The 24,954-nt window shown below is 44.9% G+C and overlaps 1 protein-coding gene across 3 annotated transcripts in view; it reads right to left on the reverse strand.

Moving 5' to 3' along the window:
* Positions 1–24,954, reverse strand: part of LOC122943764 (dimethylaniline monooxygenase [N-oxide-forming] 2-like) — a 111,591-nt gene that overhangs the window by 52,526 nt on the left and 34,111 nt on the right. For all 3 annotated transcript variants that reach the window (XM_044301773.1, XM_044301771.1, XM_044301772.1), the window contains exons 3-5: positions 13,664–13,852; positions 11,515–11,677; positions 5,519–5,661 (exon numbers count right to left, since the gene is read on the reverse strand). In XM_044301773.1, the coding sequence (XP_044157708.1) occupies positions 5,519–5,661; positions 11,515–11,677; positions 13,664–13,852 (495 nt within the window). The remainder of the gene's footprint in view (positions 1–5,518; positions 5,662–11,514; positions 11,678–13,663; positions 13,853–24,954) is intronic.

The raw sequence follows: 24,954 nt of genomic DNA on the forward strand, positions 1-24,954 counted from the left end.
AATTTATATCCCGCTGAATTTGAATACAATACATTGGGCCAAATAATATATTTGTTGTTGTGGTGAACCATAACAATGAGAAAAACATCTAGTAAGGGACGCGGACGTGGACATGGTCGTGGTGGTGTTAGTGGACCCTCTGGTGCTGGGAGAGGACGTGGCCGTTCTGCCACATCCACACGTCCTAGTGTACCAACTACCTCAGGTCCCAGTAGCCGCCAGAATTTACAGCGATATATGGTGGGGCCCAATGCCGTTCTAAGGATGGTAAGGCCTGAGCAGGTACAGGCATTAGTCAATTGGGTGGCCGACAGTGGATCCAGCACGTTCACATTATCTCCCACCCAGTCTTCTGCAGAAAGCGCACAGATGGCGCCTGAAAACCAACCCCATCAGTCTGTCACATCACCCCCATGCATACCAGGGAAACTGTCTCAGCCTCAAGTTATGCAGCAGTCTCTTATGCTGTTTGAAGACTCCGCTGGCAGGGTTTCCCAAGGGCATCCACCTAGCCCTTCCCCAGCGGTGAAAGACATAGAATGCACTGACGCACAACCACTTATGTTTCCTGATGATGAGGACATGGGAATACCACCTCAGCATGTCTCTGATGATGACGAAACACAGGTGCCAACTGCTGCGTCTTTCTGCAGTGTGCAGACTGAACAGGAGGTCAGGGATCAAGACTGGGTGGAAGACGATGCAGGGGACGATGAGGTCCTAGACCCCACATGGAATGAAGGTCGTGCCACTGACTTTCACAGTTCGGAGGAAGAGGCAGTGGTGAGACCGAGCCAACAGCGTAGCAAAAGAGGGAGCAGTGGGCAAAAGCAGAACACCCGCCGCCAAGAGACTCCGCCTGCTACTGACCGCCGCCATCTGGGACCGAGCACCCCAAAGGCAGCTTCAAGGAGTTCCCTGGCATGGCACTTCTTCAAACAATGTGCTGACGACAAGACCCGAGTGGTTTGCACGCTGTGCCATCAGAGCCTGAAGCGAGGCATTAACGTTCTGAACCTGAGCACAACCTGCATGACCAGGCACCTGCATGCAAAGCATGAACTGCAGTGGAGTAAACACCTTAAAACCAAGGAAGTCACTCAGGCTCCCCCTGCTACCTCTTCTGCTGCTGCCGCCTCGGCCTATTCTGCTGCTGCCGCCTCGGCCTCTTCCTCCGCCTCTGGAGGAACGTTGGCACCTGCCGCCCAGCAAACAGGGGATGTACCACCAACACCACCACCACCACCTCCGTCACCAAGCGTCTCAACCATGTCACACGCCAGCGTTCAGCTCTCCATCTCACAAACATTTGATAGAAAGCGTAAATTCCCACCTAGCCACCCTCGATCCCTGGCCCTGAATGCCAGCATTTCTAAACTACTGGCCTATGAAATGCTGTCATTTAGGCTGGTGGACACAGACAGCTTCAAACAGCTCATGTCGCTTGCTGTCCCACAGTATGTTGTTCCCAGCCGGCACTACTTCTCCAAGAGAGCCGTGCCTTCCCTGCACAACCAAGTATCCGATAAAATCAAGTGTGCACTGCGCAACGCCATCTGTGGCAAGGTCCACCTAACCACAGATACGTGGACCAGTAAGCACGGCCAGGGACGCTATATCTCCCTAACTGCACACTGGGTAAATGTAGTGGCAGCTGGGCCCCAGGCGGAGAGCTGTTTGGCGCACGTCCTTCCGCCGCCAAGGATCGCAGGGCAACATTCTTTGCCTCCTGTTGCCACCTCCTCCTTCTCGGCTTCCTCCTCCTCTTCTTCCACCTGCTCATCCAGTCAGCCACACACCTTCACCACCAACTTCAGCACAGCCCGGGGTAAACGTCAGCAGGCCATTCTGAAACTCATATGTTTGGGGGACAGGCCCCACACCGCACAGGAGTTGTGGCGGGGTATAGAACAACAGACCGACGAGTGGTTGCTGCCGGTGAGCCTCAAGCCCGGCCTGGTGGTGTGTGATAATGGGCGAAATCTCGTTGCAGCTCTGGGACTAGCCAATTTGACGCACATCCCTTGCTTGGCGCATGTGCTGAATTTGGTGGTGCAGAAGTTCATTCACAACTACCCCGACATGTCAGAGCTGCTGCATAAAGTGCGGGCCGTCTGTTCGCGCTTCCGGCGTTCACATCCTGCCGCTGCTCGCCTGTCTGCGCTACAGCGTAACTTCGGCCTTCCCGCTCACCGCCTCATATGCGACGTGCCCACCAGGTGGAACTCCACCTTGCACATGCTGGACAGACTGTGCGAGCAGCAGCAGGCCATAGTGGAGTTTCAGCTGCAGCACGCACGGGTCAGTCGCACTACAGAACAGCACCACTTCACCACCAATGACTGGGCCTCCATGCGAGACCTGTGTGCCCTGTTGCGCTGTTTCGAGTACTCCACCAACATGGCCAGTGGCGATGACACCGTTATCAGCGTTACAATACCACTTCTATGTCTCCTTGAGAAAACACTTAGGGCGATGATGGAACAGGAGGTGGCCCAGGAGGAGGAGGAGGAGGATGAGGAAGAGGGGTCATTTTTAGCACTTTCAGGCCAGTCTCTTCGAAGTGACTCAGAGGGAGGTTTTTTGCAACAGCAGAGGCCAGGTACAAATGTGGCCAGCCAGGGCCCACTACTGGAGGACGAGGAGGACGAGGATGAGGAGGAGGTGGAGGAGGATGAGGATGAAGCATGGTCACAGCGGGGTGGCACCCAACGCAGCTCGGGTCCATCACTGGTGCGTGGCTGGGGGGAAAGGCAGGACGATGACGATACGCCTCCCACAGAGGACAGCTTGTCCTTACCCCTGGGCAGCCTGGCACACATGAGCGACTACATGCTGCAGTGCCTGCGCAACGACAGCAGAGTTGCCCACATTTTAACCTGTGCGGACTACTGGGTTGCCACCCTGCTGGATCCACGCTACAAAGACAATGTGCCCACCTTACTTCCTGCACTGGAGCGTGATAGGAAGATGCGCGAGTACAAGCGCACGTTGGTAGACGCGCTACTGAGAGCATTCCCAAATGTCACAGGGGAACAAGTGGAAGCCCAAGGCCAAGGCAGAGGAGGAGCAAGAGGTCGCCAAGGCAGCTGTGTCACGGCCAGCTCCTCTGAGGGCAGGGTTAGCATGGCAGAGATGTGGAAAACTTTTGTCAACACGCCACAGCTAACTGCACCACCACCTGATACGCAACGTGTTAGCAGGAGGCAACATTTCACTAACATGGTGGAACAGTACGTGTGCACACCCCTCCACGTACTGACTGATGGTTCGGCCCCATTCAACTTCTGGGTCTCTAAATTGTCCACGTGGCCAGAGCTAGCCTTTTATGCCTTGGAGGTGCTGGCCTGCCCGGCAGCCAGCGTTTTGTCTGAACGTGTATTCAGCACGGCAGGGGGCGTCATTACAGACAAACGCAGCCGCCTGTCTACAGCCAATGTGGACAAGCTGACGTTCATAAAAATGAACCAGGCATGGATCCCACAGGACCTGTCCGTCCCTTGTCCAGATTAGACATTAACTACCTCCCCATAACCATATATTATTGGACTCCAGGGCACTTCCTCATTCAATCCTATTTTTATTTTCATTTTACCATTATATTGCGATGCTACCCAAAGTTGAATGAACCTCTCCTCTGCCTGTGTGCTAGGCCTAAATATATGCCAATGGACTGTTGCAGTGGTGGCTGACATGAAGCCTGATTCTCTGCTATGACATGCAGACTAATTCTCTGCTGACATGAAGCCAGATTGTCTGTTACGGGACCTCTCTCCTCTGCCTGGGTGCTGGGCCTAAATTTATGACAATGGACTGTTGCAGTGGTGGCTGACGTGAAGCCTGATTCTCTGCTATGACATGCAGACTGATTCTCTGCTGACATGAAGCCAGATCCTCTGTTACGGGACCTCTCTCCTCTGCCTGGGTGCTGGGCCTAAATTTATGACAATGGACTGTTGCAGTGGTGGCTGACGTGAAGCCTGATTCTCTGCTATGACATGCAGACTGATTCTCTGCTGACATGAAGCCAGATCCTCTGTTACGGGACCTCTCTCCTCTGCCTGGGTGCTGGGCCTGAATATATGCCAATGGACTGTTGCAGTGGTGGGTGACGTGAAGCCTCATTCTCTGCTATGACATGCAGACTAATTCTCTGCTGACATGAAGCCAGATTGTCTGTTACGGGACCTTTCTCCTCTGCCTGGGTTCTGGGCCTAAATTTATGAAAATTGACTCTTACAGTGGTGGGTGACGTGAAGCCTGATTCTCTGCTATGATATGAAGACTGATTCTCTGCTGACATGAAGCCAGATTGTCTGTTACGGGACCTTTCTCCTCTGCCTGGGTTCTGGGCCTAAATTTATGAAAATTGACTCTTACAGTGGTGGGTGACGTGAAGCCTGATTCTCTGCTATGATATGAAGACTGATTCTCTGCTGACATGAAGACAGATTCTCTGTTACGGGACCTCTCTCCTCTGCCTGTGTGTGTGCTGGGCCTAAATATATGCCAATGGACTGTTGCAGTGGTGGCTGACGTGAAGCCTCATTCTCTGCTATGACATGCAGACTAATTCTCTGCTGACATGAAGACAGATTCTCTGTTACGGGACCTCTCTCCTCTGCCTGTGTGTGTGCTGGGCCTAAATATATGCCAATGGACTGTTGCAGTGGTGGCTGACGTGAAGCCTCATTCTCTGCTATGACATGCAGACTAATTCTCTGCTGACATGAAGCCAGATTGTCTGTTACGGGACCTCTCTCCTCTGCCTGTGTGTGTGCTGGGCCTAAATATATGCCAATGGACTGTTGCAGTGGTGGCTGACGTGAAGCCTCATTCTCTGCTATGACATGCAGACTAATTCTCTGCTGACATGAAGACAGATTCTCTGTTACGGGACCTCCCTCCTCTGCCTGGGTGCTGGGCCTAAATATATGCCAATGGACTGTTGCAGTGGTGGCTGACGTGAAGCCTCATTCTCTGCTATGACATGCAGACTAATTCTCTGCTGACATGAAGACAGATTCTCTGTTACGGGACCTCTCTCCTCTGCCTGGGTGCCGGGGCCTAAATATCTGAGAATGGACTGTTCCAGTGGTGGGTGACGGGAAGCCAGATTCTCTGCTATGGAACCTCTCTCCAATTGATTTTGGTTAATTTTTATTTATTTAATTTTTATTTTAATTCATTTCCCTATCCACATTTGTTTGCAGGGGATTTACCTACATGTTGCTGCCTTTTGCAGCCCTCTAGCTCTTTCCTGGGCTGTTTTACAGCCTTTTTAGTGCCGAAAAGTTCGGGTCCCCATTGACTTCAATGGGGTTCGGGTTCGGGACGAAGTTCGGATCGGGTTCGGATCCCGAACCCGAACATTTCCGGGATGTTCGGCCGAACTTCTCGAACCCGAACATCCAGGTGTTCGCTCAACTCTAGTCAGGAGGTCAGAAGTCAGGTTCATTATTCTGTTGTTTCCTATGTTTACAAAATATCATCGAGTTATGGAAAGTAGAGACTTTACCTGCTTAGCTATGCCACTAATTTCCACAGCAATGTCTCCTGCTGAATTCCCAATTCCTACGATCAATACAGTTTTCCCACAATAATCTTCATATTTCTTATAAAACCGGCTGTGGATGTAGCAACCTTTAAATTTATCAATACCTGACAGCAGTACAGAAAATTAAAGTCAGTCCAAAGAAGAAAAAACATTTTGTATTAACTCTTGTCGATGATTAATCAAACCTTTGTAACAGAACTCAGGACTTTTTATTTTATAGTGTTTTTGTTTCTTTTATTAACCCCTTAAGGAACGGGCTTTTTTCACATTAAAGGGTTTCTGTTATCAGTAATAAGGTTATGTAGCTGACTGACATTAGCGATGTGCTAATGTCAGCAGTACATAACAGTATGCTTTATAACTCCCTGCCTGCTGCCGTTCACTTAAAATAAAAGACTTTTAAAATATGCTAATGAGCCTCTAGGTGCTACTGGGGCATTGCTTCAGCATCTAGAGGCTCGGTCTACGCACCCTTTGGCACGCCCAGGTCCCGTTGATTGACTGTCGAGTTCTCCTCATCGTCACGTAAATCCAGTAAATTAAGTATTCGGCGCAGGCGCAGTGAGTGAAATATGCGATCCTGGCGCCTGCTTTCCATCCTTTGGCGCAGGCGCAGTGAGGAAGCCGGCAGCAGGAGTGATTCCTTCACTGCTAAAGTAACGCCCCAGTAGCATCTAGAGGCTCATTAGCATATTTTTAAAGTCTTTATTTTAAGAGAACGGCGGCAGACAGGAAGTTATAAAGCATACTGTTATGTCCTACTGACATTAGCACATCACTAATGTCAGTCAGCTACATAACGTTATTTCTCATGACAAATTTCTAAAACCCACTTTTTCAGGACCAGTTCAGGTCTGAAGTCACTTTTTGAGGCTTACATAATAGAAACCACCCAAAAACGACCCCATTTTACAATCTACACCGCTCAAGGTATTCAAAACTGATTTTACAAACTATGTTAACCCTTTAGGTGTTCCACAAGAATTAATGGAAAATAGAGATGATTTCATTTCTGAATTTCACTTTTTTGGCAGATTTTTTATTTTAATACATTTTTTACAGTTACAAAGCAAGGGTTAACAGCCAAACAAAACTAAATATTTATGGCCCTGATTCTGTAGTTTACAGAAACACCCCATATGTGGTCGTAAACTGCTCTATGGGCACACGGCATTGCGCAGAAGGAAAGGAACGCCATATGGTTTTTGGAAGGCAAATTTTGCTGGACTGTTTTTTTTGACACCATGTCCCATTTTAAGCCCCCCTGATACACCCCTAGAGTAGAAACTCCCAAAAAGTTACCCCATTTTGGAAACTACGGGATAGGGTGGCAATTTTGTTGGTACTATTTTACGATACATATGATTTTTGGTTGCTCTATATTACACTTTTTGTGAGGCAAAGTAACAAGAAATAGCTCTTTTGGCACCGTTTTTATTTTTTGTTATTTACAACATTCATCTGACAGGTTAAATCATGTATTTTTAGGGAGTAGGTTGTCACAGACCCGACAATACCAAATATGACCAAATGACTTTTTTGGTTGTTTGTTTCAGTTTTACATAACAAAGCATTTAAAAAATATATATATTCTTTAGTGTCTCCACATTCTGAAAGCCATAGTTTTATTCATTTTTTGGGTGACTGTCTTGTGTAGGGGCCAATTTTTTTCGGGATGAGATGACGGTTTGATTGGCACTATTTTGGGGTGCGTATTACTTTTTGATCGCTTGCTATTACACTTTTTGTGATGTAAGGAGACAAAAAATGGCTTTTTTTTACACCGTTTATATATATATTTTTTTTTCTGATATTCACCTGAGGGATTAGGTCATGTGATATTTTTATAGAGCAGGTTCTTACAGATGCAGCCATACCTAATATGTATAGTTTATTTTATTTTATTTTATTTTAAAACAATAACAGCATTTTTGAAAAAAAAGTTTTAGTGTCTCCATCGTCTGAGAGCCATATTTTTTTTTTTTACTTTTTGGGCGGATTGTCTCATGTAGGAGCTTGTTTTTTTGCGGGATGAGGTGCAGATTTGATTGGTACCATTGTGGCGTACATACGACTTTTTTGATCACTTTTATTACCTTTTTTGGGAAGTAAGGTGGGCAAAATTTAAATTTCATCATAGTTTTTTGTTTTTTATGGCGTTCACCGTGCGGGGAAAGTAACATGACCATTTTATAGATCAGGTCATTACAGACACGGCGATATCAAACATGTGTAGTGCATTTAATTGTTTTAATTTTTAATCAGTGATAAATGTGTTTTTTTTTTATTTTTTAACCCAGACCCACTTAAGATCCAGTGGGTCTGATGTCTGTATAATACAATACAGTACACTATATAGTGTACCCTACTGTATTTTTACTTTACACTTAGTCTGATCAGACTTCTGCCTTTAGCAGAAGTCTGATCAGACTTAGCCTTACCATGGCAAGCCGGAAGCCTGTGAAGTCGTCCAGTTGCCATGGTAACCATCACTCACTGCCACAACAGAGCAGCGGGTGATGGGGAGGGAGGGGGGCCCCCTCCCTCTGTGATCCCATCAAGAATCGGGGGCTGAAATGGCACAGCAGCCCCCGATGGGAGAGGGAGGTAGCTCCCTCCCTGTTAAACTCTTCCATACAGCGGTCCCTATGGACCGCGGCATGGAAGGGGTTAAACGGCTGACATCTGTAGGCTGTTTCAAGCAGAGTGACAGCAATGTGATGACACTCTGCTAACTGCTCGGCCATCCTGGAAATGAGAGGACGGGTGGATGATTGCGCGCCCGCCCCCCCAGCACCGCCCGCACCGCCCCCCCTCCCCCACGCACAGCCCGCCAGGAACTAATAATGAGGGCTGCAGGGGAGGTTAAAAATTACAAGATATGTAATTTTAAAGTTTTTGATCCCCGCTGTCACGAACAGTGGGGAACAGAAACTTCCGAAAGCCCTGCAAACCGCAGGTCTGAATTGACCTGTGGTTTGCATTGATCGCCGATACAGGGGGGTCACAGGACCCGCCCCCCCCCCTCAGCATTGTCACAGAGTGCCTTCTGAATGATTTCAGCAGGCACTCTGTTCCGATCACCACAAGCCACGCCGCGGTGATCGTAAATACACATGACGTACCAGTACGTCATGTGTCCTTAAGTACCAGGGCATCATGATGTACTGGTATGTGATGTGTCCCCAACAGGTTAAGGACCAGACTGATTTTTGCTAATCTGACATGTGTCACTTTATGTTGTGATAACTTTAAAACGTTTTTACATATCCAAGCCATTTTCTGAGAATGTTTTCTCATCACATGTTGTACTTCATGCCAGTGGTAAGTTTGAATCAAAATATTTAATTTTTATTTATAAAAAAAAAATGTCACCAAAATAATTGAAAAATTTGCAACTTTCCAAATTTCTTTTTCTCGGCTTTGAAAACAGATACCTCATATAATAGTTATTTCTTTAAATTTTTCTGAAAAGTTCCAAAACCCACTTTTTAAGGACCAGTTCAGGTCTGAAGTCACTTTGGAAGGCTTACATAATAGAAACCACCCCAAAAAACATTTTAGAAACTACACCCTCAATGTATTAAAAACTGATTTTACAAATGTTGTTAACCCTTTAGGTGTTCCACAGGAATTAATGGAAAAATTTAGATGAAATTTCAGAATTTCACTTTTGGCAGATTTTCCATTTTAATAATTTTGTTTCCGCTAACAAAGCAAAGGTTAACAGCCAAACAAGACTCAATATTTATTGCCCTGATTCTGTAGTTTACAAAAAAACACCCCATATGTGGTTGTAAACTGCTATAAGGCCACATGGCAGGTCGCAGAAGAAAAGGAACGCCTTTTGGAAGGCAGATTTTGATGGACTTTTTACGCCATGTCCGATTCAAAGACCCCCTGATGCACCCCTAGAGTAGAAACTCCAAAAAGTGACCCCATTTTAGAAACTACACCCCTCAAGGTATTCAAAACAGATTTTACAAACTTTTTTAACCCTTTAGGTTTTCCACAAGAATTAATGGAAATTGGAGATGAAATTTCAGAATTTCACTTTTTGGGCAGATTTTCCAATTTAATAATTTTTTTCCGCTAACAAAGCAAGGGTTAACAGCCAAGCAAAACTCAATATTTATTGCCCTAATTCTGTAATTTACAAAAACACCCCATATATGGTCGTAAACTGCTGTACAGGCACACGGCAGGCAGCAGAAGGAAAGGAACACCATATGGTTTTTGGAGGGCAGATTTTACTGGGATCACTTAATGTCACACTTGAAGACCCCCTGATGCACCCCTAGAGTAAAAGCTCCAAAAAAGTGATCCCATTTTGGAAACTACGGGATAAGGTGGCAGTTTTGTTGGTGCTATTTTAGGGTGCAGATGATTTTGCTCTATATTACACTTTTTGTAAGGCAAGGCAACAAAAAACAAAAAAATAGCTCTTTTTAGCACTGTTTTTATTTTTTGTTATTTACATTGTTCATCTGACAGGTTAGATCATAAGCTATTTTTATAGAGCAGGTTGTTATGGACGCGACAATACCAAATTTGAGTACTCTCTTTTGTTTGTTTCAGTTTAACATAATAAAGCATTTTTGAAAAAAAAATTTTTTTTGTGTCTCCATATTCTGAATGACATTTTTTTTTTTTTTTTTTTGGGCGACTGTCTTATATATGGGCTCATTTTTTTGGGCATGAGATGATGGTTTGATTGGTATTATTTTAGGGTGCATATGACTTTTTAATTGCTTGGTAATAAACTTTTTGTGATGTAAGGTGCCAAAAGGTGGCTTTTTTTACACTGTTTTATTATGTTTTTTTACGGTGTTCACCTGAGGGGTTAGATCATGTGATATTTTTATAGAACAGGTTGTTATGAACGGGTCAATACCTGATTTGTATACTTTTTTATTTTTTGAAGTTTTACAAAATAACAGCATTTTTTAAACCCGAAAAATCATGTTTCAGTGTCTCCATATTCTGAGAGCCATAGTTTTTTTTACTTTTTGGGCAATTGTCTTAGGTAGGGGCTAATATGTTGCAGGATGAGATGACGGTTTGATTGGTACAATTTTGCGGTGCTTATGACTTTTTAATTGCTTGGTATTACACTTTGTGTGATGGCAGGTGACAAAAATATGGCTTTTTTGACACCGTTTTATTTATATTTTTTTACGGTGTTCATCTGAGGGGTTAGGCCATGTGATATTTTTATAGAGCAGGTCATTACAGATGTGGCAATCCCTAATATGTATACTTTTATTTATTTATTTAACTTCAAATATGCCCACATTGCTCAGAAAAATAGTGTTTTAATATATGCAAATAAGCCTCTTGGAGCAGCGTGTACTTGCCGTTACTCCTGGAAGTTCTGCTCTCTCTACAACTGCCGTGTCCTCCGCACTTTGATTAACAGGACCAGTCATTGAAAAAATCTTCATGTCAGGCCCTATCACTTACAGTGCAGAGGGCGTGGCAGTTGCAGAGAGAGCAGTGCCTCGAGGTGTAATGGAAACACCCTTGTTGCTCCTAGAGGCTCATTTACTTATATCAAAACAGCATTTTTCTCACCAACGCAGGAACACATGAACATGGGACCAACACAGATGCCTTTAGCTCCCAAGCACACATGTAACTGGTCAGCCAGTGTCATAGGTACAAATCTGAAATTCAGAAATGTTTACGCTGGGACATTGGTGCCCTGTGGTAGCCTGTAGTTATTAATGTAGGCCCATGCATATAGACTTGCATGTTTCATGTGTTCTACTATTGAAAGCAATTAAATAAATCAGATTGTAGCACTGTCGCTTACACATTACCAGTTTCATAGATAGAAACAATTACCGATAAATGGGAGAAGCAACAAAATTTATAAATTCTCAGAAACATGGACCAGTACAGACATGTGGCATGCGAGGGCGTTAACAGCTCATGCCTGTGTGCCAGTCACTTACCTGGGAAAGACCCTAAAGGTAAATATGGATCCACGTGATGGCCATTGCAGACCAAAACAGAATCAAAGCACTCCTTCTCCTTTACACCACTCTTCTTTGTTATGACCTCCCATTGACCTGTCTTTGAGTAATCTGGACTCCTTGTCACAACGCAAACTTCAGTCTTGAAGAAATCAGAAATAATAACACTGTTGGTTGGAAATTGCTAGCTGAGAAACTTATAACCTTAGTGTAAAAAATCCAATTCTGATGATTGAAACACGTTTATAAGAACATGAAACGTGATGCGTTACTATGGTCCAAAAAAACTGTATTAGTCAAAATTGTTATATTCTAATTCAGGCCTATCAGACACTGCATAACCAGCACACACCATGCAATATAAGGTCTAGATTCCTTTCATATTAAAGCTAATGTATTGTTAGTGTAACATTTATATGTATGACTATTATAATACTTGTAGATGACAATCCTTTTAGCAAGACAGTTATAGTTACCCCTTTATTCGATACTTATGTTGTACCTATTTGTAGTTCGATGAATTTGATTGAACTTATGCATTCAGCTTCTTTACAGGAGATGCGTACCAAGCCGGCTGACCATGAACTGGTTAATAAATCATTATTGTTCAAAACTAGCATTAGGGATTTTTATCCCCTGCAGTCCAGGTCGCCGGCTTTGGACCGCTTCCAAGAATTTGTTGAAAGAGACCTTTGTGCCCTGAATGACAAGGTAATAGGACAGTTACAATCAGGTGTTCGCAAAGGTACACGCCGGATAAATTTGTCTGCTGAAGAAAAAAAGGCATTGCGGGTTTTGGAAGACAGGGATGACCTGATTATAAAAAACGCAGATAAGGGTGGAGCGGTAGTTGTTCTAGACAGCTCAGTGTATAAGACACAGGTCTCTACTATGTTATAGAATAACGCAATATACGCTGAGCTGAGGAGTAACCCGCTCCCCTCTTTTCAAATAGAACTTGGTAGAATTTTAACCCTAGGAATGGAGTCAGGATTTCTGACTAAAAAAGAACGTGATTATATATTTGTGTTAAATCCGGTCATCCCTGTCTTCGATGCCCTACCTAAAATCCATAAGGGCTCGTTTCCTCCGCCACTGAGACCTATAGTGGCGGGCATTGGAACCTTTTCAGAAAGGATGTCAGAATGGCTGGATTCACTTTTACAGCCATTGATTCCAATGATACCAGGTTTTCATAAAGGTATCAGTTCTAATAGGATAAGGCAGGGGTAATAGTTGTATAGATGAGGTCTTGCAGTGTCCAGAATCTTTAGATATAGTCCTGGGGTGGCCAACTGAATTTTTGTTCGAGGTAAAGAAAAGCTCAGCCACCATGGTGATGAACCATGTGATGGACCATGTGATGGATCATGTGATGGACCATGTGATGAGCGCAGTGACGTCATCAAAGGTCCTTTACCCAGGTCCTGAAGAAACAAGAGGAGATCCGCTACGCGACCAAGTGGATGGGGTGAGTTAAATTTGTTTATTATTTTTTAACCCCTCCATCCCTATTTTACTAAGCATTCTGTATTAAGAATGCTATTATTTTCCCTTATAACCATGTTATAAGGGAAAATAATAAAGATCGGGTCCCCATCCCAATCGTCTCCTAGCAACCATGCGTGAAAATCGCTCCGCATCCGCACTTGCTTGTGGATGCTTGCAATTTTCACGCAGCCCCATTCACTTCTATGGGGCCTGTGTTGCGCAAAAAAACCGCACAATATAGAGCATGCTGTGATTTTCACGCAACGCACAAGTGATGCGTGAAAATCACCGCTCATGTGCACAGCCCCATAGAAATGAATGGGTCCGGAAGCAGTGCGGGTGCAATGCGTTCACCTCACGCATTGCACCCGCAAAGAAAACTTGCCCGTTTGAAAGAGGCCTTAGGCTTCTAAAACTGCAAACCTTTACTCTAAACACTCATGTGGATTATGTGTTGGGTAATATGGTGGGTTAAATTGCAAGCTGTTTCTCATGACTTTGCAATGTATTTTTTTATTTTAAGGTGTAGTCCATCTGTGGCAATTTGGATTCTATGGCCGGCAAAAATGTGTATAGACAGCCTTAATTTAGTTTCAAAAACTATTTCCAGCTATAGGAAGCATTGTGAAACTCTTACCTTGAACTTTATGTACTTTAGGAGTCTAAAATGCTCAGCATAAAGTCTTAGGTACTCCAGGACCTTTGAATTGTGCAGATAAGCTGGAAAATCTTCTGGCATTGGGAAATCTGTGTAACACATCATCTCTTTGGAAATGTTGGTTACCACAGAGCTATATAAACTTGCTCTTCCATCCTCCACCATTTCCTGTAAGTAAATTAATGGGAAATTACCAGATCTTAATGAGTTTGCACTATATATAGTAAGGATTAATTTTATATATAGTTATAGAAATAGCATAGAGACTGAAGGCCAAAGTATCAATAGTATCAATATAGGCAGCCTGCCCTGTGACCGTTGTCTCTGACCTCCATCATGTCCTTGGGTATGTTTGTTTTTCCAGCAGGTACCTATGGGCGAGTTTTTTGCTTGTAGCCTCCATATTGATGGCTTGGTGTATAGGGACGTATCTACCTGAACATTCCAGATAGATACTGTGTTATCTGCTTTGTCATTATTTATACATTATTTAGGGCCCTACACCTTTATAGACTCGCCTCAGGGCTATGCAGTGGAGTGAGGATCACAGTTACTTGTAGTTGTTTTGTACCAGATACTATTTACTTGTAAATCACCCCACTGCATATTGCACATACACCTTACATGTGTTCCATCTGTTTGGCGGGTTATTGAGACACCGGCGGGGGGAATACGGCATCCAGGTTGTTTGCTGACTTTTTCCAAATTAATTCTGTGTAATAATGTCTTATATTTATGAATTTTGATTAATTTATGACATAATAAAGTATATATATTTTTAAATATACTGGGTATTCCATGGTTGTTTTTTAGCAACACTTTTAGGTTTATATGATTGGTTCTCCGTTTGCCCTACTTTACGGCTTTATAGTGAGGCCTTCTTTTTTGGTTCTATGTCAATATTACTGAATGGGTAAATATTTACATTCATGGTGAAAACATTAATGATTTCTGACAAATAGAAGTCAGAAATGAATTAAAATTTTCCTGACCCTTATTTGTTTTCGTTTTTTAATTGCCCCCCCAAAACAAATTTGGTATCTGTGAAGATATATCTAATTGCCTGCTCACCACTGCTCTGTTCCAGTCCAGCTTCTGGCCCCCAGGCTGTCTTTACTGGACTTCAGATTCTTGACTGTCAACTTCAGCATGGATGAAGTCATTACTGGCTGGATTATGTGCTGTCATGACTCCATCCATGCTGGACACGTCACCTTTTTGGCCATTCATTGGGTGTAGCAGCGCGCAAGACCCTGTCCATGTGGGAGTGGAAAGGTGGGGACTGGATGTCGAGTAAAAACTGCTTATGAGCCAAAGAACTGGAATGGAGTGGTGGTGGGGAGAAGGTAAGTATAGATCTATTCACATGCATGGCTGGGTGGGGGATAAAAAAAAAAAATCTGGACAACCCCTTTCCATTGGACAGCTGCACTGAGGTATAATCTTGAAATGTATGTGGTCTGTGGGCTTAGGTCTCCCTAGGTGGAAGGAGTTCTGGCCGCCACATTGCAGCTGCTCCAGTGGAATCCATGATGACCATGTTGATAATGAAAATCTTGGCCAGTTTAAAGGGGTCTTCCCACTATAGGCATTTATGGAATATTGATAGAATATCTCATCTGTGAGTTTAAGATCTCTCAGACCTCTATGAATGCCTACAACAACACCAACAAGCATAGCGTAGCTGTCTATTTGCTTTAACAAGTCAGTAATGCATTTCTCCAGTTAAATCTTATAGATATGTCAATGATGCCTGCAGTGGAAGTCTAGAAGAAGGAGATAAGAAAGCCTGTGTCAGACATTAGCTGGGTACATAATTTAGACTATAATATCCAAGGTTTTTAAAGCTTTTCCACAGCTTGCTACATTCAACGCATTCCACAACTTTATGAGCTATCTGCAATATTGTCAACTTTATGAGCCATCTGAGATTACATCTGCAATATTGTCAATGTAGATGTAAAATTGTAATTGTCAATGCATTACCATAGCTCAGGAACTCCTTTAATGAGCCACATTGCTGAGGGTCATGAGCCACATGTTGCCCCCAAGCCATTGGTTGTGGAGCACTGTGGTAGATATTTGGAGGCTTTCATAAGTATGTAAATTAAGCAATAACTTTTCACCCTGTCTTGGTATGTAGTGTACATCATCTCCTACCTACAGTATCACAAGTGTTTTATTCATTCTCCCACAAACTACACCCATTGTTAATTTATTGTAATATAGAGTATGCTGGTAAGAGGTTTGAACCTAAAACTTGTTATTGCTCAAGGATATTATTCAACATGTGGCCAACTTTTTTTGCAAATATGCTTATCTCTTCACTTTATGCCATAAACCCCAGAAACGGGACATTTCAATGGAATTGAAAAAGTACAATGGATGTCACAGATATTTTAAGGCTGTGCATACGTTACACAGGAGATGTAGCGCAGATAATGTCGCTGTCTGCAGTCGCCAAACAATTGCAAGCTATTTAGCGCAGGTTGCACTAAAAATATATATTGCTGCCAGATACAACAATAGTCCTTGAAAAGACATTTGGGTCTCTAATAGAGTTGAGCGGACACCTGGATGTTCGGGTTCGACCGGTTTGACTTCACAAAAAAGTTTGAGTTCGGGACCCGAACTTGACCACGAACCCGAACCCCATTGAAGTCAATGGGGATCCGAACTTTTGAGCACTAAAATGGCTGTAAAAATGTCATGGAAATGGCTAGAGGGCTGCAAATGTCATCAAATGTGGTTAAAAGCATGGCAAGTGCTCTGCAAACAAATGTGGATAGGGAAATGACTTTAAATTACATAAAATATACGTAAAAAGAAAAAATAATAATCTTGATCTAGGAGGACGAGGTCCATATGGAGTAGGAGGTTGAGGAGGCGGTGTATGTGGAAGCGGCGGAGGAGGTAGCCTACACTGCTTTTTGGTTTTAAATTTTTATTTTATTTTTCTAAATTAGGGTACACCCCAAAACATTGGGAAATATAACCTGTGATAACCCCCTTCTGCTGTGCTAAACACAGGCTCAGACAATACACTGGCTGCAGGGCAGGCCAGACCCTCCAAGGGGTAAAGGCCAAGCTCAGGCCATGTGCCCAATTTGGAGACCCAGAAGTTGTAGGGGCTAACCCCTGGTAGGTGTGTGCACACTTACTGCCCCACCATGTCGCACGTCCCCGTGATGTTCACGATCAAATTTGATATCTGCTCTATAAACTTTCGATGTTCTTTTATGCGCCTACCATGGTGATCACGGGTGGCAGGGAATGAGGGCTCCAGGCCGGAGAGCGAGCCTGAGAAAAGGATACCACATGCAGGGGAGGTCAATGGATAAAATTTAATGTAATTGAGCAGAAATGTGGGATAAAGTATTGAAGCACAAGCTTCCAAGTTAAGGAGGGGGCGCGCGGCAATTACCCACTCCCGACTTGAAGAGGTAGTGACGATAAATAACAATACAGGACTCTTAAGATGCCCTGTTATTGGAATGATTAATAAAAAATTATAGGGACTGTCACTGTGGTATTTTGGATTTGTAAGCATTAGCCAGGAGAGGCCCTGCTGCCGCTTTGTTGACTCTAGATAACTTATGCCTGATCGCATGTCCCTGTGACGTCCACCATCCATTTGGATATCTTCGCTATAAACTTTCGATGTTCTTTTCTGAGCCTACCATGTTGATCACGGTTATCGGCGAATCAGGCTTCCACGCCGGAGAGGGAGCATGAGAAAGAGAGACCACATCCAAGGGATGTATTAATTTTCTTTTGGATCGAGCGGAAATATGGGAAAAGTTATTAAGGTGCAAATGTGGGACAAATTACTGAAGCGCAAATGTGGGAAAAATTATTGAAGCGCAAATGTGGGTCAACTTGTTCAAGTTTAAGCATTGAATGATAGGAGGTGGCGCGCATCAATTAAAGAAGAATTTCTTACATTTTATTCCCTGTCACCTATGCAGAGCAGGGGTTTCTAAGGTGCCGCTGTGACGTCCACCATCCATTTTGGATATCTTCTCCATCAACTTTCGATATACTTTTTTGAGCCTGCCATGTTGATCACGGTTATCGGCGAATCAGGGTTCCACACCGGAGAGGGAGCGTGAGAAAGGGAGACCACATCCAAGGGAGAGAAATGGATTACATTTTTTTAGAATCGAGCGAAAATGTGGGAAAAGCTGTTAAAGCGCAAAAGTTGAACAAATTATTTAAGCGCAAATGTGGGACAAATTATTGAAGCGCAAATGTGGGAAAAATTATTGAAGTGCAAATGTGGGACAAATTATTGAAGCGCAAATGTGGGACAAATTAGTAAAGCGCAAATGTGGGACAAATTATTGAAGCGCAAATGTGGGACAAATTATTGAAGCGCAAATGTGGGACAACTTGTTAAAGTTTAAGCATTGAATGAAAGGAGGTGGCGCGCATCAATTAAAGAAGAATTTCAGAAATTGTATTCCCTGTCACCTATGCAGAGCAGGGGTTTATTCACGTCCAAAATTGTAAAATGTCAACCCAAGAATATAACTGAAAAATTACAGAAATGTATTAACCAGAGCAGTGGTCTATGACAGAATTTTTTTTTTAATGTCACCCGAAAATGTAAAAGAAAAATTATTGAAATCTACTAAGCTGGTATAAATAGGTAGAGGAGGGGTATATTACACCCAAAAATTTGTGAATTTCACCTGAAAATTTTATATTTATATTTTTTTTTACCTGTCTACTAGGTATAGCAGTTGTACATCACACCCAAAAATTGGTGAATTTCACACAAAAATGCAACAGACAAATTTTTTAATTTTTTTAACCTGTCTTTAACCGGTTCCTCCTCCATCTCCTCCTCCTCCTAATCCTCCACCTCATCATCCTCCAGAACTGTGCCCTGGCTGGATAATTGTGTACCTGGCGTTGCGGGTGCAGGAACCCACCCTCGGAGAAACTTGTGAATGACTGGCTGGAAACTATATGAAATTATCCCTCTTTCTCCTCCTCCTCCTGTGCCACATTCTCTTCCATCATCGCCCGAAGCGTTTTTTCAGGGAGGCATAGTAGTGGGATAGTAACGCTGAGAACGGCGTTATCGGCACTGGCCATGTTGGTGGAGTACTCGAAACAGCGCAACAAGGTACACAGGTCTTGCATGGAGGTCCAGTAATTGGTGGTGAAGTGGTGCTGTTCCGCAGAGCGACTTACCCGTGCGTGCTGCAGCTGAAACTCCACTATCGTCTGCTGCTGCTCGCACAGTCTTCTGGCCAGCATGTGCAAGGTGGAGTTCCACCTTGTGGGCACGTCGCATATGAGGCGGTGAGCGGAAAGGCAGAAGTTATGCTGCAGCTCTGACAGGTGAGCAGCAGCAGGGTGAGAACACCGAAAGCGTGCACAGACAGCCCGCACTTTATGCAGCAGCTCTTATCGGGGTAATTTTTAAGGAATCTCTGCACCACCAAATTCAGCACATGCGCCAGGCAATGAATGTGCGTAAAACCGGCTAGTCCCAGAGCTGCTACGAGATTTCGCCCGATTATCGCACACCACCAGGCCGGGCTTTAGGCTCACTGGCACCAACCACTCATCGGTCTGTTGTTCTAGGCCCATCCGCAGCTCCTGCGCGGTGTGGGGTTTGTCCCCCAAACAGATAAGTTTTAAAACTGCCTGCTGTCGTTTACCCCTGGCTGTGCTGAAGTTGGTGGTGAAGGTGTTATGCTGACCGGATGATGAGCCGGTTGAGGATGAGGAAGCGGAGTAAGAGGAGGAAGCAACAGAAGGCAAACTGAAGCACCCTGCAATCCTCGGTGGTGGAAGGACATGCGCCAAACTGCTATCCACCTCAGCCCCAGATGCCACTGCATTTACCAAGTGTACTCTTATAGAGATATAACGGCCTTGATCGTGCTTACTGGTCCACGTATATCCGTAGTGAGGTGCACCTTGCCACAGATGGCGTTGCGCAGTGCACACCTGATTTTGTCCTCCACTTGGTTGTGCAGGAAAGGCTCGCCTGGAAAAGTAGTGGCGGCTGGGCATGACGTACTGTGGGACAGCCAGCGCCATAGGGCCTTTAAAACTCTCCGTCTCTACCAGACGGAATGACAGCATTTCAAAGGCCAGTAATTTAGAAATGCTGGCATTCAGGGCTAGGGATCGCGAGTGGGTAGGGGGGTACTTCCTCTTCCTCTCCAGTGTTTGGGAGATGGAGAGCTGAACGCTTCCGTGGGACTTTGGGGAGATGCTTGGTGACCCAGGTGGTGGTGTTGCCACCAGATCCTCTGTTTGTGGGGTGCCAGGTGGCACTGTCACTCCAGAGGTGGATGAAGAGGCCGAGACTGCAGCAGAAGAGGAAGCAGGAGGAGCAAGAGACCTTTCTTGGTTTTTGAGGTGTCTACTCCACTGAAGCTCGTGCTTTGCACTTACAGACGTGGACAAAATTGTTGGTACCCTTTGGTCAATGAAAGAAAAAGTCACAATGGTCACAGAAATAACTTTAATCTGACAAAAGTAATAATAAATTTAAATTCTATAAATGTTAACCAATGAAAGTCAGACATTGTTTTTCAACCATGCTTCAACAGAATTATGTAAAAAAATAAACTCATGAAACAGGCATGGACAAAAATGATGGTACCCCTAACTTAATATTTTGTTGCGCAACCTTTTGAGGCAATCACTGCAATCAAACGCTTCCTGTAACTGTCAATGAGACATCTGCACCTCTCAGCAGGTATTTTGGCCCACTCCTCATGAGCAAACTGCTCCAGTTGTGTCCGGTTTGAAGGGTGCCTTTTCCAGACTGCATGTTTCAGCTCCTTCCAAAGATGCTCAATAGGATTGAGGTCAGGGCTCATAGAAGGCCACTTTAGAATAGTCCAATTTTTTCCTCTTAGCCATTCTTGGGTGTTTTTAGCGGTGTGTTTTGGGTCATTGTCCTGTTGCAAGACCCATGACCTGCGACTGAGACCAAGCTTTCTGACACTGGCTAGTACATTTCTCTCTAGAATTCCTTGATAGTCTTGAGATTTCATTGTACCCTGCACAGATTCAAGACACCCTGTGCCAGACGCAGCAAAGCAGCCCCAGAACATAACAGAGCCTCCTCCATGTTTCACAGTAGGGACAGTGTTCTTTTCTTGATATGCTTCATTTTTTCGTCTGTGAACATACAGCTGATGTGCCTTGGCAAAAACTTCGATTTTTGTCTCATCTGTCCACAGGACATTCTCCCAGAAGCTTTGTGGCTTGTCAACATGTAGTTTGGCATATTCCAGTCTTGCTTTTTTATGATTCGTTTTCAACAATGGTGTCCTCCTTGGTCGTCTCCCATGTAGTCCACTTTGGCTCAAACAACGACGGATGGTGCGATCTGACACTGATGTTCCTTGAGCATGAAGTTCACCTTGAATCTCTTTAGAAGTCTTTCTAGGCTCTTTTGTTACCATTCGGATTATCCGTCTCTTAGATTTGTCATCAATTTTCCTCCTGCGGCCACGTCCAGGGAGGTTGGCTACAGTCCCATGGATCTTAAACTTATGAATAATATGTGCAACTGTACTCACAGGAACATCTAGTTGCTTGGAGATGGTCTTATAGCCTTTACCTTTAACATGCTTGTCTATAATTTTCTTTCTGATCTCTTGAGACAGCTCTTTCCTTTGCTTCCTCTGGTCCATGTCGAGTGTGGTACACACCATATCACCAAACAACACAGTGATTACCTGGAGCCATATATATAGGCCCAATGGCTGATTACAAGGTTGTAGACACCTGTGATGCTAATTAGTGGACACACCTTGAATTAACATGTCCCTTTGGTCACATTATGTTCTGTGTTTTCTAGGGGTACCATCATTTTTGTCCATGCCTGTTTCATGAGTTTATTTTTTTACATAATTCTGTTGAAGCATGGTTGAAAAACAATGTCTGACTTTCATTGGTTAACATTTATAGAATTTTAATTTATTATTACTTTTGTCAGATTAAAGTTATTTCTGTGACCATTGTGACTTTTTCTTTCATTGACCAAAGGGTACCAACAATTTTGTCCACGTCTGTAAATGCCTGGTCATGCAGGTTGTGCTCAGGTTGAGAACGTTTATGAATCGCTTCAGGCTCTGATTGCACAGTGTGCAAACCACTCGTGTCTTGTAGTCAGCATATTGTCTGAAGAACTGCCACGCCGGGGAACTCCTTGGAGCTGGCTTTGGTGTGCTCGGTCCCTTGCTGCGGTGGGCAGTAGCAGGTGTACTGTCTAGGGGACGGCCGCTCCGCTTTTGCACCCTGCTCCCTCTTCTGCTGTGCTGGTGGCTCTGTGCGACCACCGCCTCTTCCTCCGAACTACATAGGTCACTCGCATGACCTTGATTCCATGTGGGGTCGAGGACCTCATCGTCCTCCACATCATCTTCCACCCAGTCTTCACCCCTGCCCTCCTTGTCAGTCTGCACACTTTCGAAAGCCCCAGCAGTTAGCACCTGTGCTTCGTCATCATCCGAAACATGCTGCGATGGCCCTCCCATGTACTTATCTTGAAACATAAGTGGTTGGGCATCGGTGCACTCAATCTCTTCCACTTCTGGGGCAGGGCTAGGTGGATGGCCCTGGGAAACCCTGCTAACAGAGTCATTAAAATGCAGAAGGAACTTGGGGCTCAGACTGCTTGGTTGATTTGCAAGGGGGTGAGGTGAAAGACTGATGGACATCGGCAGGTGCCAACTCTGATCTTTCAGCAGGAGACTGGGTGGGAGACAATGTGAAGGAACTGGAGGCACTGTCAGCAACCCAATCTACTATCGCCTGTACTTGTTCTGGCCTCACCATTCATAGAGCCGCATTAGGCCCGATCAAGTACCGCAGCAGATTCTGTTGCCAACTCGCACCTGAGGAAGGGGTTTCAATTGTGCGTGTAGCTTGCACAGATCGACCACGTCTAGAGTTGAGCGAACACCTGGATGTTCGGGTTCGAGAAGTTCGGCCGAACCTCCCGAAAATGTTCAGGTTCGGGATCCGAACCCGATCCGAACTTCGTCCCCAACCCGAACCCCATTGAAGTCAATGGGGACCCGAACTTTTCGGCACTAAAACGGGAAGGGCTAGAGGGCTGCAAAAGGCAGCAACATGTAGGTAAATCCCCTGCAAACAAATGTGGATAGGGAAATGAATAAAAATTAAAATTAAATAAATAAAAATTAACCAAAATCAATTGGAGAGAGGTCCCATAGCAGAGAATCTGGCTTCCCGTCACCCACACTGGAACAGTCCATTCTCAGATATTTAGGCCCCGGCACCCAGGCAGAGGAGAGAGGTCCCGTAACAGAGGATCTGGCTTCATGTCAGCAGAGAATCAGTCTTCATGTCATAGCAGAGAATCAGGCTTCACGTCACCCACCACTGTAAGAGTCCATTTTCATAAATTTAGGCCCAGCACCCAGGCAGAGGAGAGAGGTCCCCTAACAGACAATCTGGCTTCATGTCAGCAGAGAATCAGTCTTCATGTCATAGCAGAGAATCAGGCTTCACGTCACCCAACATTGGAACAGTCCATTGGCATATATTTAGGCCCCGGCACCCAGACAGAGGAGAGGTTCATTCAACTTTGGGTAGCCTCGCAATATAATGGTAAAATGAAAATAAAAATAGGATTGAATGAGGAAGTGCCCTGGAGTCCAATAATATATGGTTAAGGGGAGGTAGTTAATGTCTAATCTGGACAAGGGACGGACAGGTCCTGTGGGATCCATGCCTGGTTCATTTTTATGAACGTCAGCTTGTCCACATTGACTGTAGACAGGCGGCTGCGTTTGTCTGTAATGACGCCCCCAATGCAACAGTCCATTGTCAGATATTTAGGCCCAGCACCCAGGCAGAGGAGAGAGGTCCCGTAACAGAGGATCTGGCTTCATGTCAGCAGAGAATCAGTCTTCATATCATAGCAGAGAATCAGGCTTCACGTCACCCACCACTGCAACAGTCCATTTTCATAAATTTAGGCCCAGCACCCAGGCAGAGGAGAGAGGTCCCGTAACAGACAATCTGGCTTCATGTCAGCAGAGAATTAGTCTGCATGTCATAGCAGAGAATGAGGCTTCACTTCAGCCACCACTGCAACAGTTCATTGGCATATATTTAGGCCCAGCACACAGGCAGAGGAGAGAGGTCCCGTAACAGAGGATCTGGCTTCATGTCAGCAGAGAATCAGTCTGCATGTCATAGCAGAGAATCAGGCTTCACGTCACCCACCACTGCAACAGTCCATTGTCAGATATTTAGGCCCAGCACCCAGGCACAGGAGAGAGGTCCCTTAACAGAGGATCTGTCTTCATGTCTGCAGAGAATTAGTCTGCATGTCATAGCAGAGAATCAGGCTTCACGTCACCCAACATTGGAACAGTCCATTGGCATATATTTAGGCCCCGGCACCCAGACAGAGGAGAGGTTCAACTTTGGGTAGCCTCGCAATATAATGGTAAAATGAAAATAAAAATAGGATTGAATGAGGAAGTGCCCTGGAGTCCAATAATATATGGTTAAGGGGAGGTAGTTAATGTCTAATCTGGACAAGGGACGGACAGGTCCTGTGGGATCCATGCCTGGTTCATTTTTATGAACGTCAGCTTGTCCACATTGACTGTAGACAGGCGGCTGCGTTTGTCTGTAATGACGCCCCCTGCCGTGCTGAATACACGTTCAGACAAAACGCTGGCCGCCGGGCAGGCCAGCACCTCCAAGGCATAAAAGGCTAGCTCTGGCCACGTGGACAATTTAGAGACCCAGAAGTTGAATGGGGCCGAACCATCAGTCAGTACGTGGAGGGGTGTGCACACGTACTGTTCCACCATGTTAGTGAAATGTTGCCTCCTGCTAACACGTTGCGTATCAGGTGGTGGTGCAGTTAGCTGTGGCGTGTTGACAAAAGTTTTCCACATCTCTGCCATGCTAACCCTGCCCTCAGAGAAGCTGGCCGTGACACAGCTGCCTTGGCGACCTCTTGCTCCTCCTCTGCCTTGGCCTTGGGCTTCCACTTGTTCCCCTGTGACATTTGGGAATGCTCTCAGTAGCGCGTCTACCAACGTGCGCTTGTACTCGCACATCTTCCTATCACGCTCCAGTGGAGGAAGTAAGGTGGGCACATTGTCTTTGTAGCGTGGATCCAGCAGGGTGGCAACCCAGTAGTCCGCACAGGTTAAAATGTGGGCAACTCTGCTGTCGTTGCGCAGGCACTGCAGCATGTAGTCGCTCATGTGTGCCAGGCTGCCCAGGGGTAAGGACAA

The sequence above is a fragment of the Bufo gargarizans genome, chromosome 7 (assembly GCF_014858855.1).
Source record: "Bufo gargarizans isolate SCDJY-AF-19 chromosome 7, ASM1485885v1, whole genome shotgun sequence".
Classification (NCBI taxonomy): Eukaryota; Metazoa; Chordata; class Amphibia; order Anura; family Bufonidae; genus Bufo; species Bufo gargarizans.